Source organism: Cebus imitator, unplaced genomic scaffold, assembly GCF_001604975.1.
Source record: "Cebus imitator isolate Cc_AM_T3 unplaced genomic scaffold, Cebus_imitator-1.0 Scaffold240, whole genome shotgun sequence".
Classification (NCBI taxonomy): Eukaryota; Metazoa; Chordata; class Mammalia; order Primates; family Cebidae; genus Cebus; species Cebus imitator.
The window spans coordinates 2,862,609-2,882,464 of record NW_016107555.1 but is presented as its reverse complement, the minus strand read 5'-3'; the positions used below and the strand labels follow the sequence as shown (position 1 = coordinate 2,882,464).

At 38.4% G+C, this 19,856-nt stretch overlaps 1 protein-coding gene across 2 annotated transcripts in view; it reads left to right on the top strand.

Moving 5' to 3' along the window:
* The window catches only part of LRRC8C (leucine rich repeat containing 8 VRAC subunit C), a 110,327-nt gene that overhangs the window by 59,212 nt on the left and 31,259 nt on the right, over nucleotides 1-19,856 (top strand). For both annotated transcript variants that reach the window (XM_017498343.2, XM_017498342.2), the window contains exon 2: nucleotides 10,908-11,049. In XM_017498343.2, the coding sequence (XP_017353832.1) occupies nucleotides 10,912-11,049 (138 nt within the window). In that variant the 5' untranslated portion in view covers nucleotides 10,908-10,911. The remainder of the gene's footprint in view (nucleotides 1-10,907; nucleotides 11,050-19,856) is intronic.

The window sequence follows — 19,856 nt, the reverse complement described above, 5'->3', positions numbered from 1 at the left end:
TATTCATAAGCTGGATAGACAAAACCTAACACTCTGATTTTTAGGTACATTCATATCAGTTTTAATGCTCCTACAGAGCTATTTTCCTTGGAGGCTGGAGGATCTGAATTTTTTCCTTCCATCACGGATTTTACTGGGCTCATCCGACAGGAAAGACCAATCAACAGCTGCCACGAGATGGAGGGCAGCCTTTTTAAGAAGCCCCAAAGATAATTAGTCAACAGTTAGTGTTTTTATGCAATTATCAAATCTTTCATGGTCCCTGATCTAGATGGCACATTTTAAATGGTAGATTCCTGTAAAATTAGCTTAATTGGAAAGGACAATAAAAATGATCATACTTTAAACCCATTTAGTCTTTCAGTCTTTCACTTTGAACACCAGTCTCTTGGTATCTGAGCAATGTACTTTGTTTCCTGGTTTTTTATATTTAACATAGCTGAAAATTTTAAATTTTACCCCTATTTTTTAAAAAAGTGGAAAAGTGTTGGACAGAAAGTTGCTTTAGCTTCCCCGTCACACTTTTTGGTTGACAGTTTGTATAAGTACCAGTCTACCATCTCTGTTTGTGAAAAGTATTTGAAAAACAAGCTAAATTTCTTGTCAGAACAGAAAAGACAACTTTTTTCCTGCAAAATCATTAAGAGTTCAACTCAAAAGTTTTTTTCTTTTTCTTTTCTTTTCTTTTTTTTTTTTTTTGAGTATTTTAGGCCCCAGAGCAACGAACATAAAATAAAAGGTGACCCCTTGCCTTTTCAGATAACTGTAAATTCTAGAAGTTACAAAATAAACAAGAAACTTTCGTTTTAATGTTCTTGAGGGCAGGAGCCTTCTTGCCTTCTGTACCCTCCTCTGTTGCTGCCCTTCATCAGAAGGAAAGCAGCATTCCCACAGATGGCCTCGCCAGCACCTGTCATGCCTGGGTTTTCTGGGCTCTACTGTATGTTCATGCTGTGCCTACTGCTTAGAACCCTGTGCCCACTTTGTTTAAGGGGTAAAACTGGATTGGAGATAAACCTCAGTGTCTTTCTGTACATTGAAGGAAGAGGTCAGTACTCTTCAATCATTACAGATTTCCCCAGTTGAATTTGACTTAGCTTTTGGATGTCGAGACTGACAAGGTGATTGAAAACCTGGTCTAAACCACAGTCAACGATATTGAGAGTTCAAGGGGAAATGTGCAGCCTTTTCAAAGGTTTAGAGTCTGATTGGGGTGGGGGGTGTGTCTCCACACTACCTCATAGAAGACTGTTCCTAGTTTAAAGGAGACAGAAAAAAAACTGGAATGAAGAGGTGACTATGAAGGCAGTAAAATGCAGAGAGCTAAGCCATTTCTGAGGGACACTGCAGGTATACTCACAATATCAGAGATAGGGAAAAAAATGACAGATTTGATTATCATCTTTTGTGAACAGCTTTTAAAAGGATGTTAGATCTCAGCTTAGCCTCATTTCAGAAAGGATTTCTGAATTTTAATATACGTGAATTGTGCAGAATAGGCATTAAATAATTATTAGTATCATATACATATAGCTGAAGCTATTTGACAAAAATCCCAAAGAAATTACAGCTTTCTTTTAAGATCCCAGCAAGATTTAGAAATGCAATATTCCAAACCATTACTTTGTTAATAACACTTTAATGATTGGATTTGTTTTCTATCACCTGTTTCTTAATAGGTTTATATTCTGACAAGGGAGTCACAACATTTGGCCATTTTCTTGGATACAAGCTAAGACCTTAGAACACATTACTGATCAACACATCTTCTTTAGCTCTAGTGACAGTACATTGTGCATTAAAAATTCAGTGATCTTTAACTTTGAAATTATAAATTATTCCTGACTCCTTTTCTCATCTCAAACATTCTCTTCAGTAGTGGATGTTCTTTGAATAATCATTATTTACAACATGGAGCTATTTGGTAATAGTCTCTCCTTTATTTATTACAATGTCAGGGTCTGTCCTAGGGGATGATAATATAATGAAAATTGGTCCTTACTACAATGCTTGATTGGGTGTGTGTTTATCTGTGCGGATGATAAGCATGGATAAGTTGATTTCAGTATAACAAATGTGTTTGAGTGCCGCTTCTAAGACACTGTGCTGCTTTCTTGAAGATACAAAGGTAAGATATAAATTCTATCTTGGTGAAATAAAAATACTGTAACAACCTCTGTAAATGCACCAATGGCACAGGAAACAATAATCAATCCCATTTACAAAGGAATTTCAATTCATGTTTTTATAGGAATTTCTTCAATGAATATTCTCCCATGAGTGTACATGTGGGTGACGGATTCTCTCAGCACCTAGCACAGAGCCTGGCATGCAATTTCCTCTCATAATTTATAGCAAGCACATGAGTGAATGAAAGTGAATTATGCTTGTGAGAGGAAGAAAGCAGCTACTGATCATAAATTTTTAGTGGATTCAAAGATCTATGACTGCAATAATATAGATAATTGTGGAAACTATCATGTAAAGCAAAGGCCTTGAAATGTATAGCCTGAAGTACCCACAATTAAAAGGATTCTTCTTTAAATATGTGAAGAGTATAAACACAAAGGAATAATATCCTCATTGTGTAAGAGAGAACTAAAATTGCGAGGTAGAAGTACTTTGCCACCCCCACCAACACCCTTAGAAAAAGATGCTAAGCTCAACTTGAAGACTTTCCAAATAATGTAATTGGCCTGTTAATTGAACATACAATAGCATGGAGATATCCAAGGAAGAGATAAGATAGAAGTATTCATCGGGTTGCAAGTTCCACTTACCTCTTAAGATTCCTTTAAGCCAAAAGTTCTAACATTTTATGATGCTATGAGGACAGTATATCTTAAGAATCATTTAAATGTGTTAATGTTAGTTTCTTTTTTCTTTTGTATTGTCAAATAACAAACAAGAAAAGAGAAATTTGAGTACAGGAAATATTCTGTTTAAACTATTTGTTTCTTAGTACATTTTAACTTCTTTCAGTGCCAGTCAGCATCATGTGGTATGAGCAAAGAGCTCTAGAGAGAAAAAAAAAAGATTTGTTAAAAGTTACAGTTCACCACTAGCTGTGTTCCTTGGGCAAGTCACCTGATCTCCCTTGGCTCAGGTTTTTTAGCCATAAAGTAAGGGGCCTGGACTGAATATAACTCATTTATGATTTCTCTTTTAATTAAATACATTTCTACAGAACCATATAATTATGTTCTGCTTCAGTGGATTTTTCTAGAAATATTTTGTCATGAATGCCACAACTGTACAATAAAACACAATCTACAGTCATGCTCCCTCAAGGGAGAAAGGTATAATTTTTATGTAATTGGGAAATTTTGCCTTTTTTCTCCTGCTTTTTATTTCCATCTTTCCACTGCCAAAGGAAAAGCAATTTGTTTTATAACTGATGTTTTCAGCATATCCTGATGACTTTATTTTGATTTGTGGAGGCTTTGGGTACAATTGAAAAGAACCCATACATTTAAAATCATGGCATTTCTGTTCCTTACCTTTTTTGCCCTCCACACTGGCTTCGGCTAATATCCCGGCCCTGCATGTGGGATTCTCCTACCATGACAGTGCTCAGACATATACTTTGCTTTTTGCAATTATTATTTCTAAAGCTAAAAGCAATTATATACTGCTTTCTTAACGAAAACTGCTACATATTCACTCATTTATTCATCAAACACTGAGTATCTAATACATGCTAAGCATTATTTTCTAGGTAAGTGTAATATATCGATGAACACAATAGAACTGAAAAGCGAAGTTCTGCCATTGTGAAACTTGCATTCTTGTGGAAGTAGAGATGCAATACATTAAGAAACACAAGGCTGGGCGCAGTCGCTCACGCCTGTAATCCCAGAACTTTGGGAGGCTGTGGTGGGTGAATCACCTGAGTTTGGGAGTTCAAGACCTGCCTGACCAACATGGAGAAACCGCATCTCTACTAAAAATACAAAATTAGCCAAGTGTGTTGGTACATGCATGTAATCCCAGATACTCAGGGGATAGAGGCAGGAGAATCACTTGAACTCAGGAGGCAGAGGTTGCAATGAGCCAAGATGGCTCCATTGTACTCCAGGCTGGGCAACAATTGTGAAATTTCGAGGAAAGAAAGAAAGAGAGAGCGAAGAGAGAAAGAAAGTACATAAGTGTTTTTTGACGGACTGCGTGTGATTTTATGAGACAAAGCAGTAAAAGATGACTCCAAGATTTGTGGCTTAAGCAATTGGAAAGATAGAGTTGCTATTTACTGAATAGGAAAACTGTAAGTGGAGAAGGGCTTTGCTGTGGGGATGGGGAATAGGGGACCGGGACAAAAGCTGGTTTTGGACAGACTGAGTTTGATGTGTGTAGTGGATATCCAAGAGGAGATGTCGAGTAGGTAGTGATCTGTAAGTCTGGATGGAGATACGAATTTGTCAAGTGTTAAGTATAGATGGCATTGAAACATTGAGGTCAGATGCAATCATCAGGGGAGTGAATGCATTAGAGAAGACAAAAGGCCCTAAGACTAAGCACTGGGATGCTCCAAAATAAGAGGTCAGGGAGAAGAGGAGGAAACAATGAAGGAACATCCAGGGAAGTAGAAGGAAAACCAAAAGGTTGTGGTGTCCTTTAAAAGCCAAGAGAGGCATGGTCAAATTATGTCAAATGTTGCTCATAATAAGATGAGGAATGAAAGGCCTGGTGTGGTGGCTCAGTGCCTGTAATCCCAGCACTTTGGGAGGCCGATGTGGGTGGATTACTTGAGGCTAGAAGTTCAAGACCTGGCCAACATGGTGAAACCTTGTCTCTACTAAAATATAAAAATTAGCCAGTCATGGTGGTGCACGCCTGTAGTCCCAGCTACCTGGGAAGCGAAGACATGAGAATCGCTTGAACCTGGAGGTAGAGGTTACAGTGGGCCAAGATTGCACCACTGCACTCCAGCCTGGGTGACAGAGCCAGATCCTGTCTTCAAAAACAACAACAACAACAACAAAAAGATAAGGAATGAGAACTGACCACTGGATTTAACAACATAGATGAGCAACACACATGGGTTTCTTTTCTGTTGAATTCTTATTTCGTGTGCTCAGGAATTATTAAATTGTTTTATATTATTTTGATCAGGGCCACTCACTGGGTTACTGACAGGATACCTACCATCATTTGAAATTGGTTCTTGTTTCCTTGAATGATGTTGTTTATCTGATGTCAGAAAAATGTGGAACAAAACAAATGTTAGCTCTACCCACCTGATAGTCGTAGAAGAGTGTTAGCAGGCATGTTGGAATCATGCTAGAATAAGTTTCATATTCTTTAGGCCATGGATTGACAGAGCAGAATACATTCTATGATATTAATTCTAGACAAGAAATACTAAAATTATCCTGGGCAGGGATGAGGACATGTTATTTTATGAAGAGCCATATAAATAAACTCTATGTTTATACCTGACTTTACCAATATTCTTTACCAAAATATTATATATCTTTGAGAATAAAGTTATGTTGAATGTGGATCCACTAGAATAGTTTTTAAAATAGTTTTCTAATAATTTTTTTTTTTTTGGTCTGGAGATGGCCACAGGACATTTGACTTGGTAGTTGATTAGTGTCAGGTGTTTTATACTTTTCTTTTTTTTCTTTGAGACAGAGCCTCACTCTGTTGCCCTGGCTGGAGTGCAGTGGTACGATCTCACTGCAACCTCTGCCTCCCAGGTTCAAGTGAGTCTCCTGCCTCAGCCACCTGAGTAGGTAGGATTACAGGTATACACTACCACATCTGGCTAATGTTTGTATTTTTAGTAGAGATGGAGTTTTACCATGTTGGCCAGGCTAGTCTTAAACTACTGACCTCAAGTGTGATCCACCTGCCTTGGCCTCCCCAAATGCTGAGATTATAGGCATGAGCCACCGCACCCAGCCTATGATAAGAATTTTAAATAAGGAAATGCATATGAATGTCTGCAAAAGGTTACAGAAACAGAGATTTGATATTTTTCCTTTTAAAAATTAGGATACCAGAATCTCTTGATTTAATTTAAAATGTTAGACTTCCAAATACATTACTAATAAGATAAATTAAAATCTTTTGTAGCAAGTTGAAAATCAAGGTTGGAGGAGGTATAAACATAATCATTTATATTTCTAAAAAAGGAAAATGTTTAACTAGAAATAAAATTATGCTGATTGATCTTTAGCTCCCTAACTATTTAAACCCAGTAGTTTATTCAGAAGTGGCTCCCTTAACTTAAAATGATAACTCTTGAAATTGTCACAAATCACTTGGAAATGACAGTGGGAATGAAAGAAAAATTGATCAAGTGTGGCTGTCACTGGAATGCATGGATTTTCAGAGGAACTGAAAGTTGTGAAAGAGGAGTACAAAAAAATGTTTTCGTTAAGCAAGCAAAGGGTATACCTACCCTGTCTTTAGATTTGTAGTTTCTTATTCAAGTCCTCCCTTACTCACCTTTTGCGTCAAATACATTAAGGATTAATACCATTTTAGATATTGGTTTGGGGCCTTGTAATATGTTAATTTAATAAAATATGTGTATATTATACATCTGTGTATTAGTCTGTTCTCACGTTGCTAATAGACATACCCGAGACTGGGTAATTTATAAAGAAAAAGAAGTTTAAGGGACTCACAGTTCCATATGGCTGGGGAGGCCCCAAAATAATGGTGGGAGGTAGGAGAAAAGGCACATCTTACATGGTGGCAGGCAAGAGAGTGTGTGCAGGGGAACTGCCCTTGATAAAACCATCAGATCTTGTGAGACATTCACTATCATGAGAACAGCATTGGAAAAACCTTCCCCCATGATTCAATTACCTCCCACCAGGTCCCTCCCCTGACACACGGGGATTATGGGAGTTACAATCCAAGACAAGATTTGGGTGGGGATACAGCCAAACCATATCAATCTGTATATATATTTATATGTAGGATACACATATATATATGTGGACATGTAGACATACATACACATACACATTTACTCAAAAGAGTTTAAGTGCAATAATAGTTGTGTTGCAGCACTAAACTTTGCCATCTTGACCAGCTGATTCCCTATCAAGTCTTATATTCCATCTTATCTAGACTATACAAATATTAAGAAGCAATAAATAATACTTACATTTCTTAGATGCCTTAGTTTGACTTTATTTCCCATATTAAAAGCATGAGGCCTGTGAGGCAACTCAAGTCAAGGACTCAGAGAACCTCACCTATTGTGAGTATCCAGGTCTTTGCTTTTTCAAAGCAAGACTTAGATAAAGAAAGGAACAGTGACCCTCTGCCTCAGTGGTTCTCAAAGTGTGGTCCATGGAAGCCTGGCAACCTAGACCTTTCTAAGGGACCCCATGAGGTCAAAACTATTTTGTAATGCTAAGGGATTTTTGCCTGTTTCATTGATGGTGCAAAAGCCATTGTTAATAAGGCATCTTCACATTACTCAAGATAGAGGCATGAGACTGTGCTGAAGGAATTGTGTTCTTCACTGGTACACACTTGCAATTAAAAAACCAGGTTCACCTACTGTCCTTATTGAGGCAGCAAAATTTATTGTTTTAATAACTCTCAACCTCTGACTGCATGTTTTATTAATACACTACATGATGAAAAGGGAATAATACACAAAGCACTTTTGCTGCATTCCAAAGTACAATGGTTGTCTCAAGAGAAAGCTCTTTTGTAATGGAGTTGAAAGTAGGATGAGCTTACTTTATCACATTATACTACTTTTACTTTAATAAAACAACTGATTATTGAGACTTGAGTATGTGGCATATATAGCCTCAAAATGAATGAAGTGATCCTGACACTTCAAGGAGAACAACTAATAGTATTTGTTGACAGCAATAAAATTCAAACTTTCAAGTGATAATTAGAATTTTGGAAAACTTGTGATCACTATCATGAGCTTGACAGCTTCCCAATACTTAAACATTTTTCTGATGATAGTGGTGATATTAATGAATGTGATTTTAAAATATTATTACTAAAATATGTCTTAATATTTTATTATGATGAAATGTGTCAACATTTGGAAGATCTGCATAACTCCATGATCCAATGTTTTCCAAATTACCAATGCATGATGTTACAAAATCATGAATATGTAAAAAAAATCCATTCAAAGTATAAGATGGAATAATTTTAATATAATGAAGTTTAAAAAGCTCTTTGATATAGTTTCCAAATTTCATATTGCAACTAATTTAGTCAAGGTTTAGTATACTCTTAAAAATAAATATCTGCGCCGGGCGCGGTGGCTCAAGCCTGTAATCCCAGCACTTTGGGAGGCCGAGGCGGGTGGATCACGAGGTCAAGAGATCGAGACCATCCTGGTCAACATGGTGAAACCCCGTCTCTACTAAAAATACAAAAAATTAGCTGGGCATGGTGGTGCGTGCCTGTAATCCCAGCTACTCAGGAGGCTGAGGCAGGAGAATTGCCTGAACCCAGGAGGCGGAGGTTGCGGTGAGCCGAGATTGCGCCATTGCACTCCAGCCTGGGTAACAAGAGTGAAACTCCGTCTGAAAAAAAAATAAATAAATAAATAAATAAATATCTGCAATGCTATAAAAAGAACACTCTTCCGTTTTCCAACCACATGTCTTTGTGAGGCCATGTTTGGTGCATAAATTTCAGATAAAACAACATACCACAATAGATTAAAATTTCAGACAAAACAGCGTATCATATCACGCTAGATTGAATGCAGAAGCAGATATGTCTTCTATTCAGCTGTCTTTTATATTAAGCAGGCATTACAGAGATTTGCAAAATTGTAGAACAATTTCATCATTCTACTAATTTTGTTTTAGAAAATATGGTTATTTTCATAATGATATATATTAGTGAATGAGTTTAGTTTTCAATAAATTACATATATTTTAAATTTATTGGTTTTCCCTTCTAGTATAGTAAATATGTATAGGTATAACCCATGTAAACACTTTGGGTTTCTCCTCATTGTTTTAGAGTATAAGGGGCTCCTGAGACCAAAAAGTTTGAGAGCCATTGCTCTATATTGGTGCATTTTATTTCTGAAATTGTTGCTCACTTTTATAAATAAGTCCAATTTCCTCTATGATGTAAAGAAACTTACCATGGAGGAGACAACAACCAAATCTATCAAGGAACAATAGACTATAACACAGGTGGTTTGCTAATTATCCCTGCCACTGCAGCTGATTAGGGTCACCCTAAATCTGAGTTGGATGAACATTGCTTCATGAATAAGCATCTGAATTTATTCATTTAGTCAACAGTTGTTCAGTTTCTTGTTTTTCAGGCACTATGGCAAGTAATGGGGATGCAAAATAGAGTAAGACAGTAGCTTCTGAAGTGGAAGTTGGAAGTCAAGATGAGTTTATGCCGTTCTTACTGCCACTGAGACAACTGTGACTATCAAATATTTGGAGCAGTGGGACTGTAATAATTTACTGAGAAAAAAAGAAGCCATACAGTGTCAGGAAAATCCAAGTTTGGGCTAGTCTAAAATTTTAATGACACTAGAAAGATACAAAGTAATTTATTGAGCTTGTGCCATTTGCCTCCAACACGTTTTAAGGAAACGTATAGGCAGAACACGTAGATTCTACCATCAAGAAACCTGCAGCCTAGTGGTGGTAACAGAAGGGAGTTAAGAAAAGTTGTGTTTCAGTAAAATGAGGAAACTGTATTCTGCACAGATGTCAAGTAGGTAGGTCGTAGGGGAGAACACTGCCAGGCAGTTGAAATTTTTAACATTGTATTAAAGAACAGATTTAAAAAGAAGACAAATTATTGTTTAAGAAGAAGAAGTCACAAAGCAGCAAGACAGAATAGGTAATGTTGTAATCGTTGCCAAAGCTGTAATCAAAGAAGAGGCTTTGCTTTTATCTGGGATGTTTATTGTCTATCTAGTTCTTAATTCAGTATTAGGGAAGCAAGGTGAAATTTTTTTGGCCCTCCTTGGCCACCCTTATTCCTTGCCATAAGATAAAGAAATAATTTTTATTCTCACAGTAGCAGGATGATTAACCTCAGTTCCTGGGTCACACTAAAGGCAGAGAAAAAAGGAGGAGCCAGGACAAGAAGAAAAGAATGTGCCTTTTTTCTCTTTTCCCAGAGCCTTGAGTGTGCCCTTTTCATTTACCTTCTGTCATTTGGTTAGAGATAGGAGTTTGCAGAGTAAACTGATGTCTCAGAGGAGAAAAGTAGGATATGGGATACGTTTGGGGTTCACAGTAAAATGTGAGAAGTACAGGAAACAGAAAAAAATCATACAAAAAAGATTGAAGCACAGAGACAAAAAGGAAACAAGGAAGAAAATTTGGGGCCTCCTCAACCCACCACCATCAATAAGATCTTTCTTCTTAAAAGACAAGGACCACATGGAAACATTGTTTTCCTTCCCCATGGAACAAGCAAAATGCTTTATAAATAGGTCTCAATAAAGAATTAATACAAATGAATGCTAAAATTATACTTAAAAATAGTTTAAAGCAAAAAAAAAAAATAGCTTAAAGCAGTAACCTAAGATGGTAGGATAAATAGCAAAAACATTTCAAAGAATGGGCTCGAGTTCTCCTGGCATGTTCATTTTCTGTTTAAGATAAATGAGGGTCCAGAAAATAACTGATACTTGGCAAGTGTCTGGCCATGTTCTTTCTGTCCCATGTGGAGCACAAAGAGAACCTTGTTATTGAGCAATAAAAGACAAGTAAAGTACTTGCCTTTTCCACTTGGGTCTCCTTATTTCCTCAACTGGTGGTTTTATTCAGTGGCTCATTGGAACGTTGATGAGTCTTGACAACCCTTGCACTAATTCAGACCTCTGTTGTGAGGAGTTGGAGCCACATTTGTTAGCAATGCAGTATGTTGCACTTGAAGATAAATTAATTCATGAGAAATCTCTCTTTTCTCAGAAACATGATTCCTGTGACAGAATTCCGGCAGTTCTCTGAACAGCAACCTGCCTTCCGAGTGCTGAAGCCATGGTGGGATGTGTTTACGGATTACCTGTCAGTAGCCATGCTCATGATCGGCGTGTTTGGATGTACTTTACAGGTAGGTGCCTAGACCCCTGGCAAAATGAGGGCCAGAGCAAGACACAGGTCAAAGAAACCTCCTTAGAGAACTGGCTGTATAATTTTTAACCGTGTAAGTATTAGTCACTGTTCTCTGTAAGTGTATTTGTGATCATAGCAGGAAGCCTGAAACACCTATTTACTGGGTTTTTCTAATAAGGTAAATGAATGATTTAATGGTACTTGAATGATTTTAATGAGCCCAAAGAGCACTTGACTGTAGTCAAATAACATCTGATGTCACTAACATTAAAGGGGGACCCTTTTCTTTCAAAATTGGCTTCGCAGTGAAATATAGCTTATATCCAGCACCATTTATATTGCCCAAGTGGAACTTTTTGCTTTTCTTCATCTTTGACCATTACCCCAATAAGATTTTCTGCAAAAACTAACATTTTGATAAGATATCATTATTTTACTGAATGTTTAGTTCTGAATTTATTTAAAAAAATAAAAATAAAAAATTATATAGATGCTATGTATTTATGTATTGAATCCAGGTGTTTTTTTGTTTTTTTTTTTTTTTGCATAACTGCTGTGTTCCAGGTACCATATTTTGAGGACATGGATACATATAAATAGTTCATTTCTAGGGGAGAAATAAATAAACTAGCAATCAAAATAAATTGTGTTATACTATGATAGAGGTGTCCAAAAAGCACTAAGAGAGTGCTGAAGAAAAACCCTCACTTTGGTTTGTGAATAAGAGAAAAGGTGATGGTTGAATTAAAACTTGGAGAACCAGCTAAAGTTAGTCAAGAACCTCTTCTTAGCTGAAAGTAAGAGAACACCAAGGGGAGAAAAGAAAGCTCTAAGTCACGGATGTGAGAAAGAGCATGCCATCTTTGGGAAATTGTCAGTAGGACTGGCATATATGGGGTGTTGACATGAGAGCTGAAGCCATGCTTGCGAATGGAATCACCCAGGGAGAATGTGATGAGGAAGACAATGTCAGTAATAACATTAAAGAGTAAATGGAGAAGGAAGCGGGGCCCTTGAAGAAGACTGAGAAGGGGCAGCCATAAGGACAGGTGGAAACCAGGAGAGAGGCATGTGTCAGAACTCAAAGGAAGCCATGGACAGTGATGGCAGGCCACACAACTAACTCATGGACTAAGAAGAGGAAAGTAGCAACTACGTCATTAAAAATCTTATGTCGGTGGTTGGAAAAGTCAATGGAAATCAACATATTATAGAAGCTATGGGGTAGACGTGATTTTCAGGTAGATCAGCTGGAAGAGGGGGTTTATGGAGAGAGAGAGATTACTAGAAGTGGTACAGAGTGAAAATAAAGGACTTTTAAAAGTTGGCCTTAAAAATAGTGAACACATCCTGCTTTCCATGTGTCAGGAGTTCTTTTGAGCACTGTACATGCATTTTTAACAAATGTCATCCTTATGATAACTCTAAGATGTAGGTTCTATTACTATCCCCACTTACAAATGAGACACGTGAGGCACAGAGAGGTTAAGGATCCTCCCAATGTGAATGTCAAAGCCTTTATTCAGTCCAGGCAATTTGGTTCCCAAGTTCCAGCTCTTAATCCCTCACATCATGCTGTCTTTTATTTGGTCCCTGAAAATATTTCGCCCTCCTCCCCTCCAACAAAGGGTGCCAATGAATCCATTCATAAATAAAATAATTGTAGAAGAACCTGTTGTGTATCAGGCACTGTTCTAAGAATTATCAATGAAGGAAAAAAAATGATAAAAATCCCAGCTTTATGGACTTTAAATTTTATGGGGAAAATGAGCAAATTAAGCAAAATCAATTAGTAAATATGTTAGAAGATGATAAAGGCAATGGAAAAAATAAAGCATGCCAAGAGAGTAGTAGAAGTTTCCTGCAGGTAAGATAGAAGCTGCAGTCCTCAAATAAGATGGCCTGGGAAGGCCTCATTGGAAAGGTGACTTTTGGCCAAAGAATTAAAGGAGGTACAGGAGCAAGCCACACAGATGTGCTGGAAGGAGGCTTCCAGGCAGAGGGAACAGCAAGAACAATAGGCACATAGTGAAAGGAAGCCACAGGGCCCTTCCTTTTCTGCAGAAGAATTTGATTTTATGATTTTTTCAGTTTTCTAGTCTGTTTCCCTGGAGACCTGATAAAAGTGAATGTTAGCTGTGTTACTAGGCAACATTATGGCATAAATGACCGCTGATTGGTCATCTGTATCTGGCCTGGAAGAGTGATAAGTGCCCTGTAGGAAGCTGTATCATTGGACTTCTGTGACTGTGGTGAAACCTGTGATTCATGATGCTCCTTGACACATCAGAGATCGATCTATTGAGTTACAGGAGATACTGGTTCAAGAAAAGCCAGGCCAGTGTGCCAGAGAAATGTGAGTGAGGGGAAGTGCAGTAGAGGGTGAGGCCCAAGACGCAATGGGTGCCAGATCATAGGGCTTTGTAGGCTCCTGGAGGGCTTGGCTTTGTTCTGAGTGAGATAGAACATGTTTGGAGGAATTATGAGCAGAGGATTGGCATGACTTATGTTTTAACAAGATCGCTACAGCTGTTGAGAATACATTGTAGGGGGCTAAGGATGGAAGTGGAATTGGTATTTGGAAGGCTAGTGCAATGATCCAGGCAAGAAAATAATTACATAGTTTGGAGTAGGGTGAAAGCAAGCAGTTGTTCTTCATGAATTTTGAAGGAAAATCCACCTTGCTGGAAGATTAAATGTGAAATACAAGAGAAAAAGAGAAATTGGCTGGGCATGGTAGCTCATACCTATAATCCCAGCACTTTGGGAGACTGAGGCAGGTGGATCACCTGGGGTTAGGAGCAAGACCAGCCTGGCCAACATGGTGAAACCCCCATCTCTACTAAAAATACAAAAATCAGCCGGCCATGATGGCTCATGTCTGTTATCCCAGCTACTTGGAAGGCCGGGGCAGGAGAATTGCTTGAACCCAAGAGGTGGAGATTGCAGTGAGCCGAGATCGCACCTTTGCACTCAAGCACAGGTGACAAGGCAAGACTCCATCTCAAAAAAAAGTCAAATCAAGGATGAGCAAGAGTTTTAGACCTCAGCAACTAGAAAAGTTTGTTTTTAAACATGTTAGGTTTGTGATATGTGTTAAACATCGACATGGAGATATTAATGTAAAACGCAGGAGTTTGTGTTAATAATAGTAATTTTCAGGAGGAATGAGGTGAAGATCTGGGATCTGGGTGAAAGGATTACCCTTGATTTGGGTGCAGGAGGCATCTTCCACCAGAATGGAAATGATAGCTACAACTGCATTTTTATTTGGCACAGAGACAAAGATGGGAATCTGTGCCTTATGGCTTGTTGTTTCTCTGTGATGGAGAAAACAACACATTTGCTGAGAGATTGTGAGGGTGAGCGATGTAGCAGGAAGTGGCAGCAAGGAAGGTAGTAGAGCGGGGGTCTCAAGAAGGGCAGATTTGGGATGCCTAGTTTGGGAAATAGTAGAGGGAGGCGACATAGATCAGCAGGAGCACTAGAAACCTGTCTTTATTACTGTGTCATGGCTCATGGCACTGCTGCAGGATCTGCCTAACAAGCACAGGGATCTGTTTCTCTTATTTATATATTCCGTGGCAGGTCAAAGTGCAGAAAAGAGAAGGACACAGAAAATCTTTTAGAATAATTTCAACTTGCAATGAAATGAATGAAAATAAGAGTGTACCTGGGCCGGGCTCTGTGGCTCATGCCTGTAATCCCAGCACTTTGGTAATCCAAGGTGGGTGGATCACGAGGTCAAGAGATCGAGACCATCCTGGCCAACATAGTGAAACCCCATTTCTACTAAAAATACAAAAATTAGCTGAGCATGGTAGCATGTGCCTGTAGTCCCAGCTACTAAGGAGGCTGAGGCAGGAGAATCGCTTGAACCCAGGAGATGGAGCTTGCAGTGAGCCGAGATCTCACCACTGCACTCCAGCCTGGTGACAGAGTGAAACTTCGCCTAAAAAAAAAAAAGAGTGTACCTATGAAAATGTCTATAATGAGCATCAATTAGGAGATGTGCCTGCAGTAAGTTCAAGAGGGGATTCATCTGCAAGCTAAACCTCTGCTCCTGTGTGATGGTCAGAATCATCTTCCTGCGGCATAGCCCCACAGTGTGTCTGTACAGTCCAGAAGCCTTTTGGGCTCCTCACTGACCAGCCTATTCAGCACCACCACTGTTACCTCCCATGGTCAGTGGCTCCTGCTCAGATTGGTTAACTAACCCAGGCCCTTGACAATTAAGCCTCTTTCATCTCTGCAGCCATTACAAAGAAATCTGATGCCAGTTGACTGCGTACAGGAAGTGTTGTCTGAGGTGACAAGGTTCTGAGAAAAAATGAGATGCCAAAAGAAATGTTGCATCAGAATATGAAGGCTGCAGGGCACAGAATTCATATGCAGTGGACTACTCAATTCAACAAACAATCCTGAGCACCAGCAATACATCAGGCACTGTGCTGGGTGCTAGATGCTAAAAGAAAAACAGCACAGCCCATACCCTTAGATTGCTAATAGTCTGCAGACCATAGAAACATATAAGCAATGTCTTCCAATGTGTAAGTGCCTTAATGGTGCCTCAAGAGCATCAAATACGATGTTGTCTCTCAGCCACTGGAAGTTAGGGACTCAAGGAGAAGATAATTGAATGAAGTCTCAAAAAATGAGTATACAAAACCAGAATATATATTTTAATAAGAGGAATGAAGAGGGGAAACTCAGCATCAACAGAATACTTAGTGTGATCATTTTACAAAGGCTTCACGGGTTGGCACAGTGACCAGAGGCCCAGATGGCATTTTTCAGAGAGGATGATCAGGGATAAAGCATCTTGCAATTGGTGGGACATTCCCATAGAGCATAAGAATTGTTTTATTCAGAATGCTAATAGCACATACATTGAGTAACACTGGCAAAAGAGCCTGTGCTAGAATCTGTTTGTACTTTATTTGGTTCCCAGAACAAACCTGTGAAAGTAGGTTAGTCCCATTTTTCAGATGAGAATTCCAAAGTATAGAATGTTAGGTAACTTGCCCCAAAGCCAAGAGGGATGCAGCTGAGGTTCACATCTGAGGCTGATTTTCCAGGATATGTCTGTCACCCCTGTGTACATTGCTATCAAATATTACGGAACCATCAAAATTACACAGATTGAGAGGCAGTGTTTGGCCTATAAAGCAGGATTTTCAGTGTAAAAACAAGTACAAAATGATAAAAAGAGAAAATAGTTATAAAAAGTATCAATTTTATGAATTACAAATTAAAATGTTAAGGAGTATTCACTATATACTTGCTATTTGAAAAAGAAAAGCTTCCAATCTATAGTAAGCATTAACAAAACAAGAAAGAATGCATGATATATATTATTAAAGTAAAAACCACCTAGGATCCATGTAACAAACGAGAGTAATGTTCTATAGGGGAAGAATTTAAGCTCTTATTTTCGCTCTGTTATGATAATCCACTAAAATTGGCTTAATAACTGATAACTTTGTGAACAAAGGATTCTCTGTGAAGTTCGAGTTCTTTTCTCATTTCCAAGGTGATCCTAAAATTGTTAAAATATATTTTTAGGCCTTGATTTTCCCCTTGTAAAATGGAAGTGCAATCATTCTTTCTGATCTTATTTACAACAGAAGTTAAGTCCTAGATTGGAATACATAACAAGGCAAAATCTAAGGTGGAAGAACACTCATTGATGATGAAATAGTAATTCAACAGTTTTTAGAGTAACTATTTTGTAAGTTACTTTTTTCGTGTCAGGTTAACGGTTGATTGTCCGTTTACTCCTAAAAGATTGTATTCATATAAGTTTAACACTACTCAGCTTGGAAAACACTAGGGGATCAAGGGGTTATTATCTATCAAGGGTGTGTTGATTCTTTCTTGCCCTTATGTAAAAGGATTAGAACCAGCACTCTTGCCTTATTTGTCTGACAAGTATTTATTCGTTATTGAGCAAGTAGTTATTTTCAAGGCTGCTATGGAATAAGAGCATGTATAAAGAGCATTCCTTAGATTACATCAATCCACATAAGAACAAATATAAACTCACTGTAAGCCAGGAGAGCGTAGGAGTATATGTGTCTGTCCTATTCCTGTACAGTCATACACCCTCAAGGACCAATAGTGTAAACACCCAGCTTTGTGCTATAAACACTATTCAAAAACTCAACACATTCAACAAAATAGACCAAATCCTGAAAGGTCAACACGTTGCTTCCTGGAAAAATAAGATTGCTTTAGATCTCTGCTCAGTGACTCCAGGTTATCTTATTATGACCAATTCCAAAACAGCCCATGAGTAGACCATTACCAAATATAGAATTAGCAGTTGGAAACCAGAAACAGGAACTGGAAGATGCAAGCCCCCTGGAAGCCCTAGGGGACCTGCCTTGTGATTGTTACATAGAAAAGACATTTCCTGCTTTCTGAATTTGAAGGGGAAAAAAAAGAATTGTTTCAATGATGAAGCCACCTACAAAAAAAAAATCCTGGAAGACTTAATCCAGTCACTAGGAGCAAAGTGGCCAGCAGGGTCACACTATCAAATCATTTAGGACATGTGAGTTTGTTGGTTAGAGCGGATCCCCACTTTGATCTTTAGGGGATACTGAAATTAATTGCTGCTTCTCTGATTTAAAGCCATTAATGTCAGCTCCATGACAAATGACCTTCAGGTGAAAATGTTCACAGGCAGTTCACTGGAAAGTACAGGCAATCAAAATTACAGATTCCAGAAAGATTTCAGAAGACTTCATGTTGATAATGTGCCCTGAATTCTTGCTTCTACTTCCCCCATACGGTCATCTGCTCTACACTATCTGGGATTTATAGTAGTTCTTTTTCTTTTGCCAAATTTGAATTTTATAGGTGGAAGCCCAGAAATTCTTACTTAGAATCAGTAATACTGATTATATCAGAATTCTGATGAAATCAGATAGAACTGAGGGCTTAACACCAACACCTCATCTCAGATATGTTTTATAAAGTTCCTTTTTTTTTTTTTTTTTTGAGACAAATCCTCACTGTCACCCAAGCTGGAGTGCAGTGGTGCAGTCTCAGCTCACTGCAACCTCTGCCTCTAAGGTTCAAGCAATTCTCATACCTTAGCCATCTCAGTAACTGGGTTTACAGGCATGCACCATCACACCATCACACCCAGCTAATTTTTGCATTTTTAGTAGAGACGGGATTTCACCATGCTGGCCAGGCTGGTATCGAACTTCTGGCCTTAAGTGATCTGCCCTCCTCAGCTCTCCAAAGTGCTGGGATTACAGGCATGAGCCACTGCACTGGCCCAGTTGTATAAAGTTTCTTTGTAACCACCATACATAGCCGTTCTACTAGGGTCTTTGGGGAATATGAAACAAAAATTATTTAGATGGTGAAAATAATTCTAAAGAGCAACCTTTGTCATCTCGTGGAGAGGGTGGTGAATGCTGTGAAAGAAACACTATTTCAAATAACCTCTGTTACATCTAGTAACAAAAATATGCCTTAGTTGGGACCTCCTTTTTATGGTGCTTTATTAAAACTGCCACTTTTTATCTTCCCTAGAATTTTACTTCTTATCCATCACCTTGATAATTTTATATGGACTGAATTCCTGGCCACAAGAATAACATAGGAGTGCCTTTCACCTTACCGTCTTGGGCTTAAGATAAGGCATGAATCTAAATGCTTTTCTTAGATTATCTGATACAATCCAATGCCAGTCAATGAATGGGGAACGTTTCCTTTTTTTCCCACTATTATGGATTGTTATGATCTTGTTGCCTATTGGTTGTTTAATAATACATCTTTTTCATCAAATAAGAAAGCACTGACAGAATATCAGGCTGTTTTCCTATGTGAGGTATAGATTTAGCCTCTGTTGTTGATCCTGTGTGTGAATCATTCAAAACTTCTGTTTAAAGGCCTATGTTAAATAAGTACACTTTGACATGGCGGCAGGTGGCCTTGTTTTCAAATCAGGGCCTTTGACTTGGAGATTTTCCCTAGTCCTCTAATCATATCAGCAAACAGCTTTACTGTAGCACTTACTGCTCTTACTTTCTTCCTCTCAAAGTCTTCTGTTTCCCATTTCACTGAGAGCACTGGTAGCATTCTGATCCTCTCAGCAATATAGTGTGACCTTGATCACATCACGATCACCACCTGAGACGTCAACCACCACCTGCAGAGGTCTGGCCTGCAGCCCCTGATTCAACCACAGGTGAATGAATGCACTCTTGCACGTTTACAGTGATACAAGTGTGCTAGGGATGGCCGTTAGCTGCTTTCAGAGGGCGAAATACAGCCAATCAACCCAGACTTCCTGTTCATCCACACATTTATTCTGTCAGATTTTATAACAGAGGTTCTAAGTTAACACACATGTGGATAATTAACATGGTTAAGAGAATAGTTTTAGGACTGATAAAAACTTTAGGTTCTGGGGCCCAGAGTAAACACTATTAACAGGTAATTCCCCTTTGATCTCCTCCTGAGAGGGCCACCCAGCACAAAATTTACATCAGTAAACAGAGTGGAGACAAAGGGATGTGGGGTAAACAGACTTAAACTGGGAAAGCTTTTGATCTGCTCTCTTTCCTATGCTAATGTAAATGTGACGGCTGCCTTCAGCTTGTCCCAATAAAGCCTTTTGACCTTCCAAAAGGTTTGTGATTACGATATGTAACTTTTCCTAAAATTCATAATTTGCCAGCCACCCTGAGTGAATATCAACAATATAGGGGCCCTGTGGTGAGGATTAGGCTAACATTGGTACTACGTTTTATTTATTTATTTTTTCTTTTTTTTTTTTTTTTT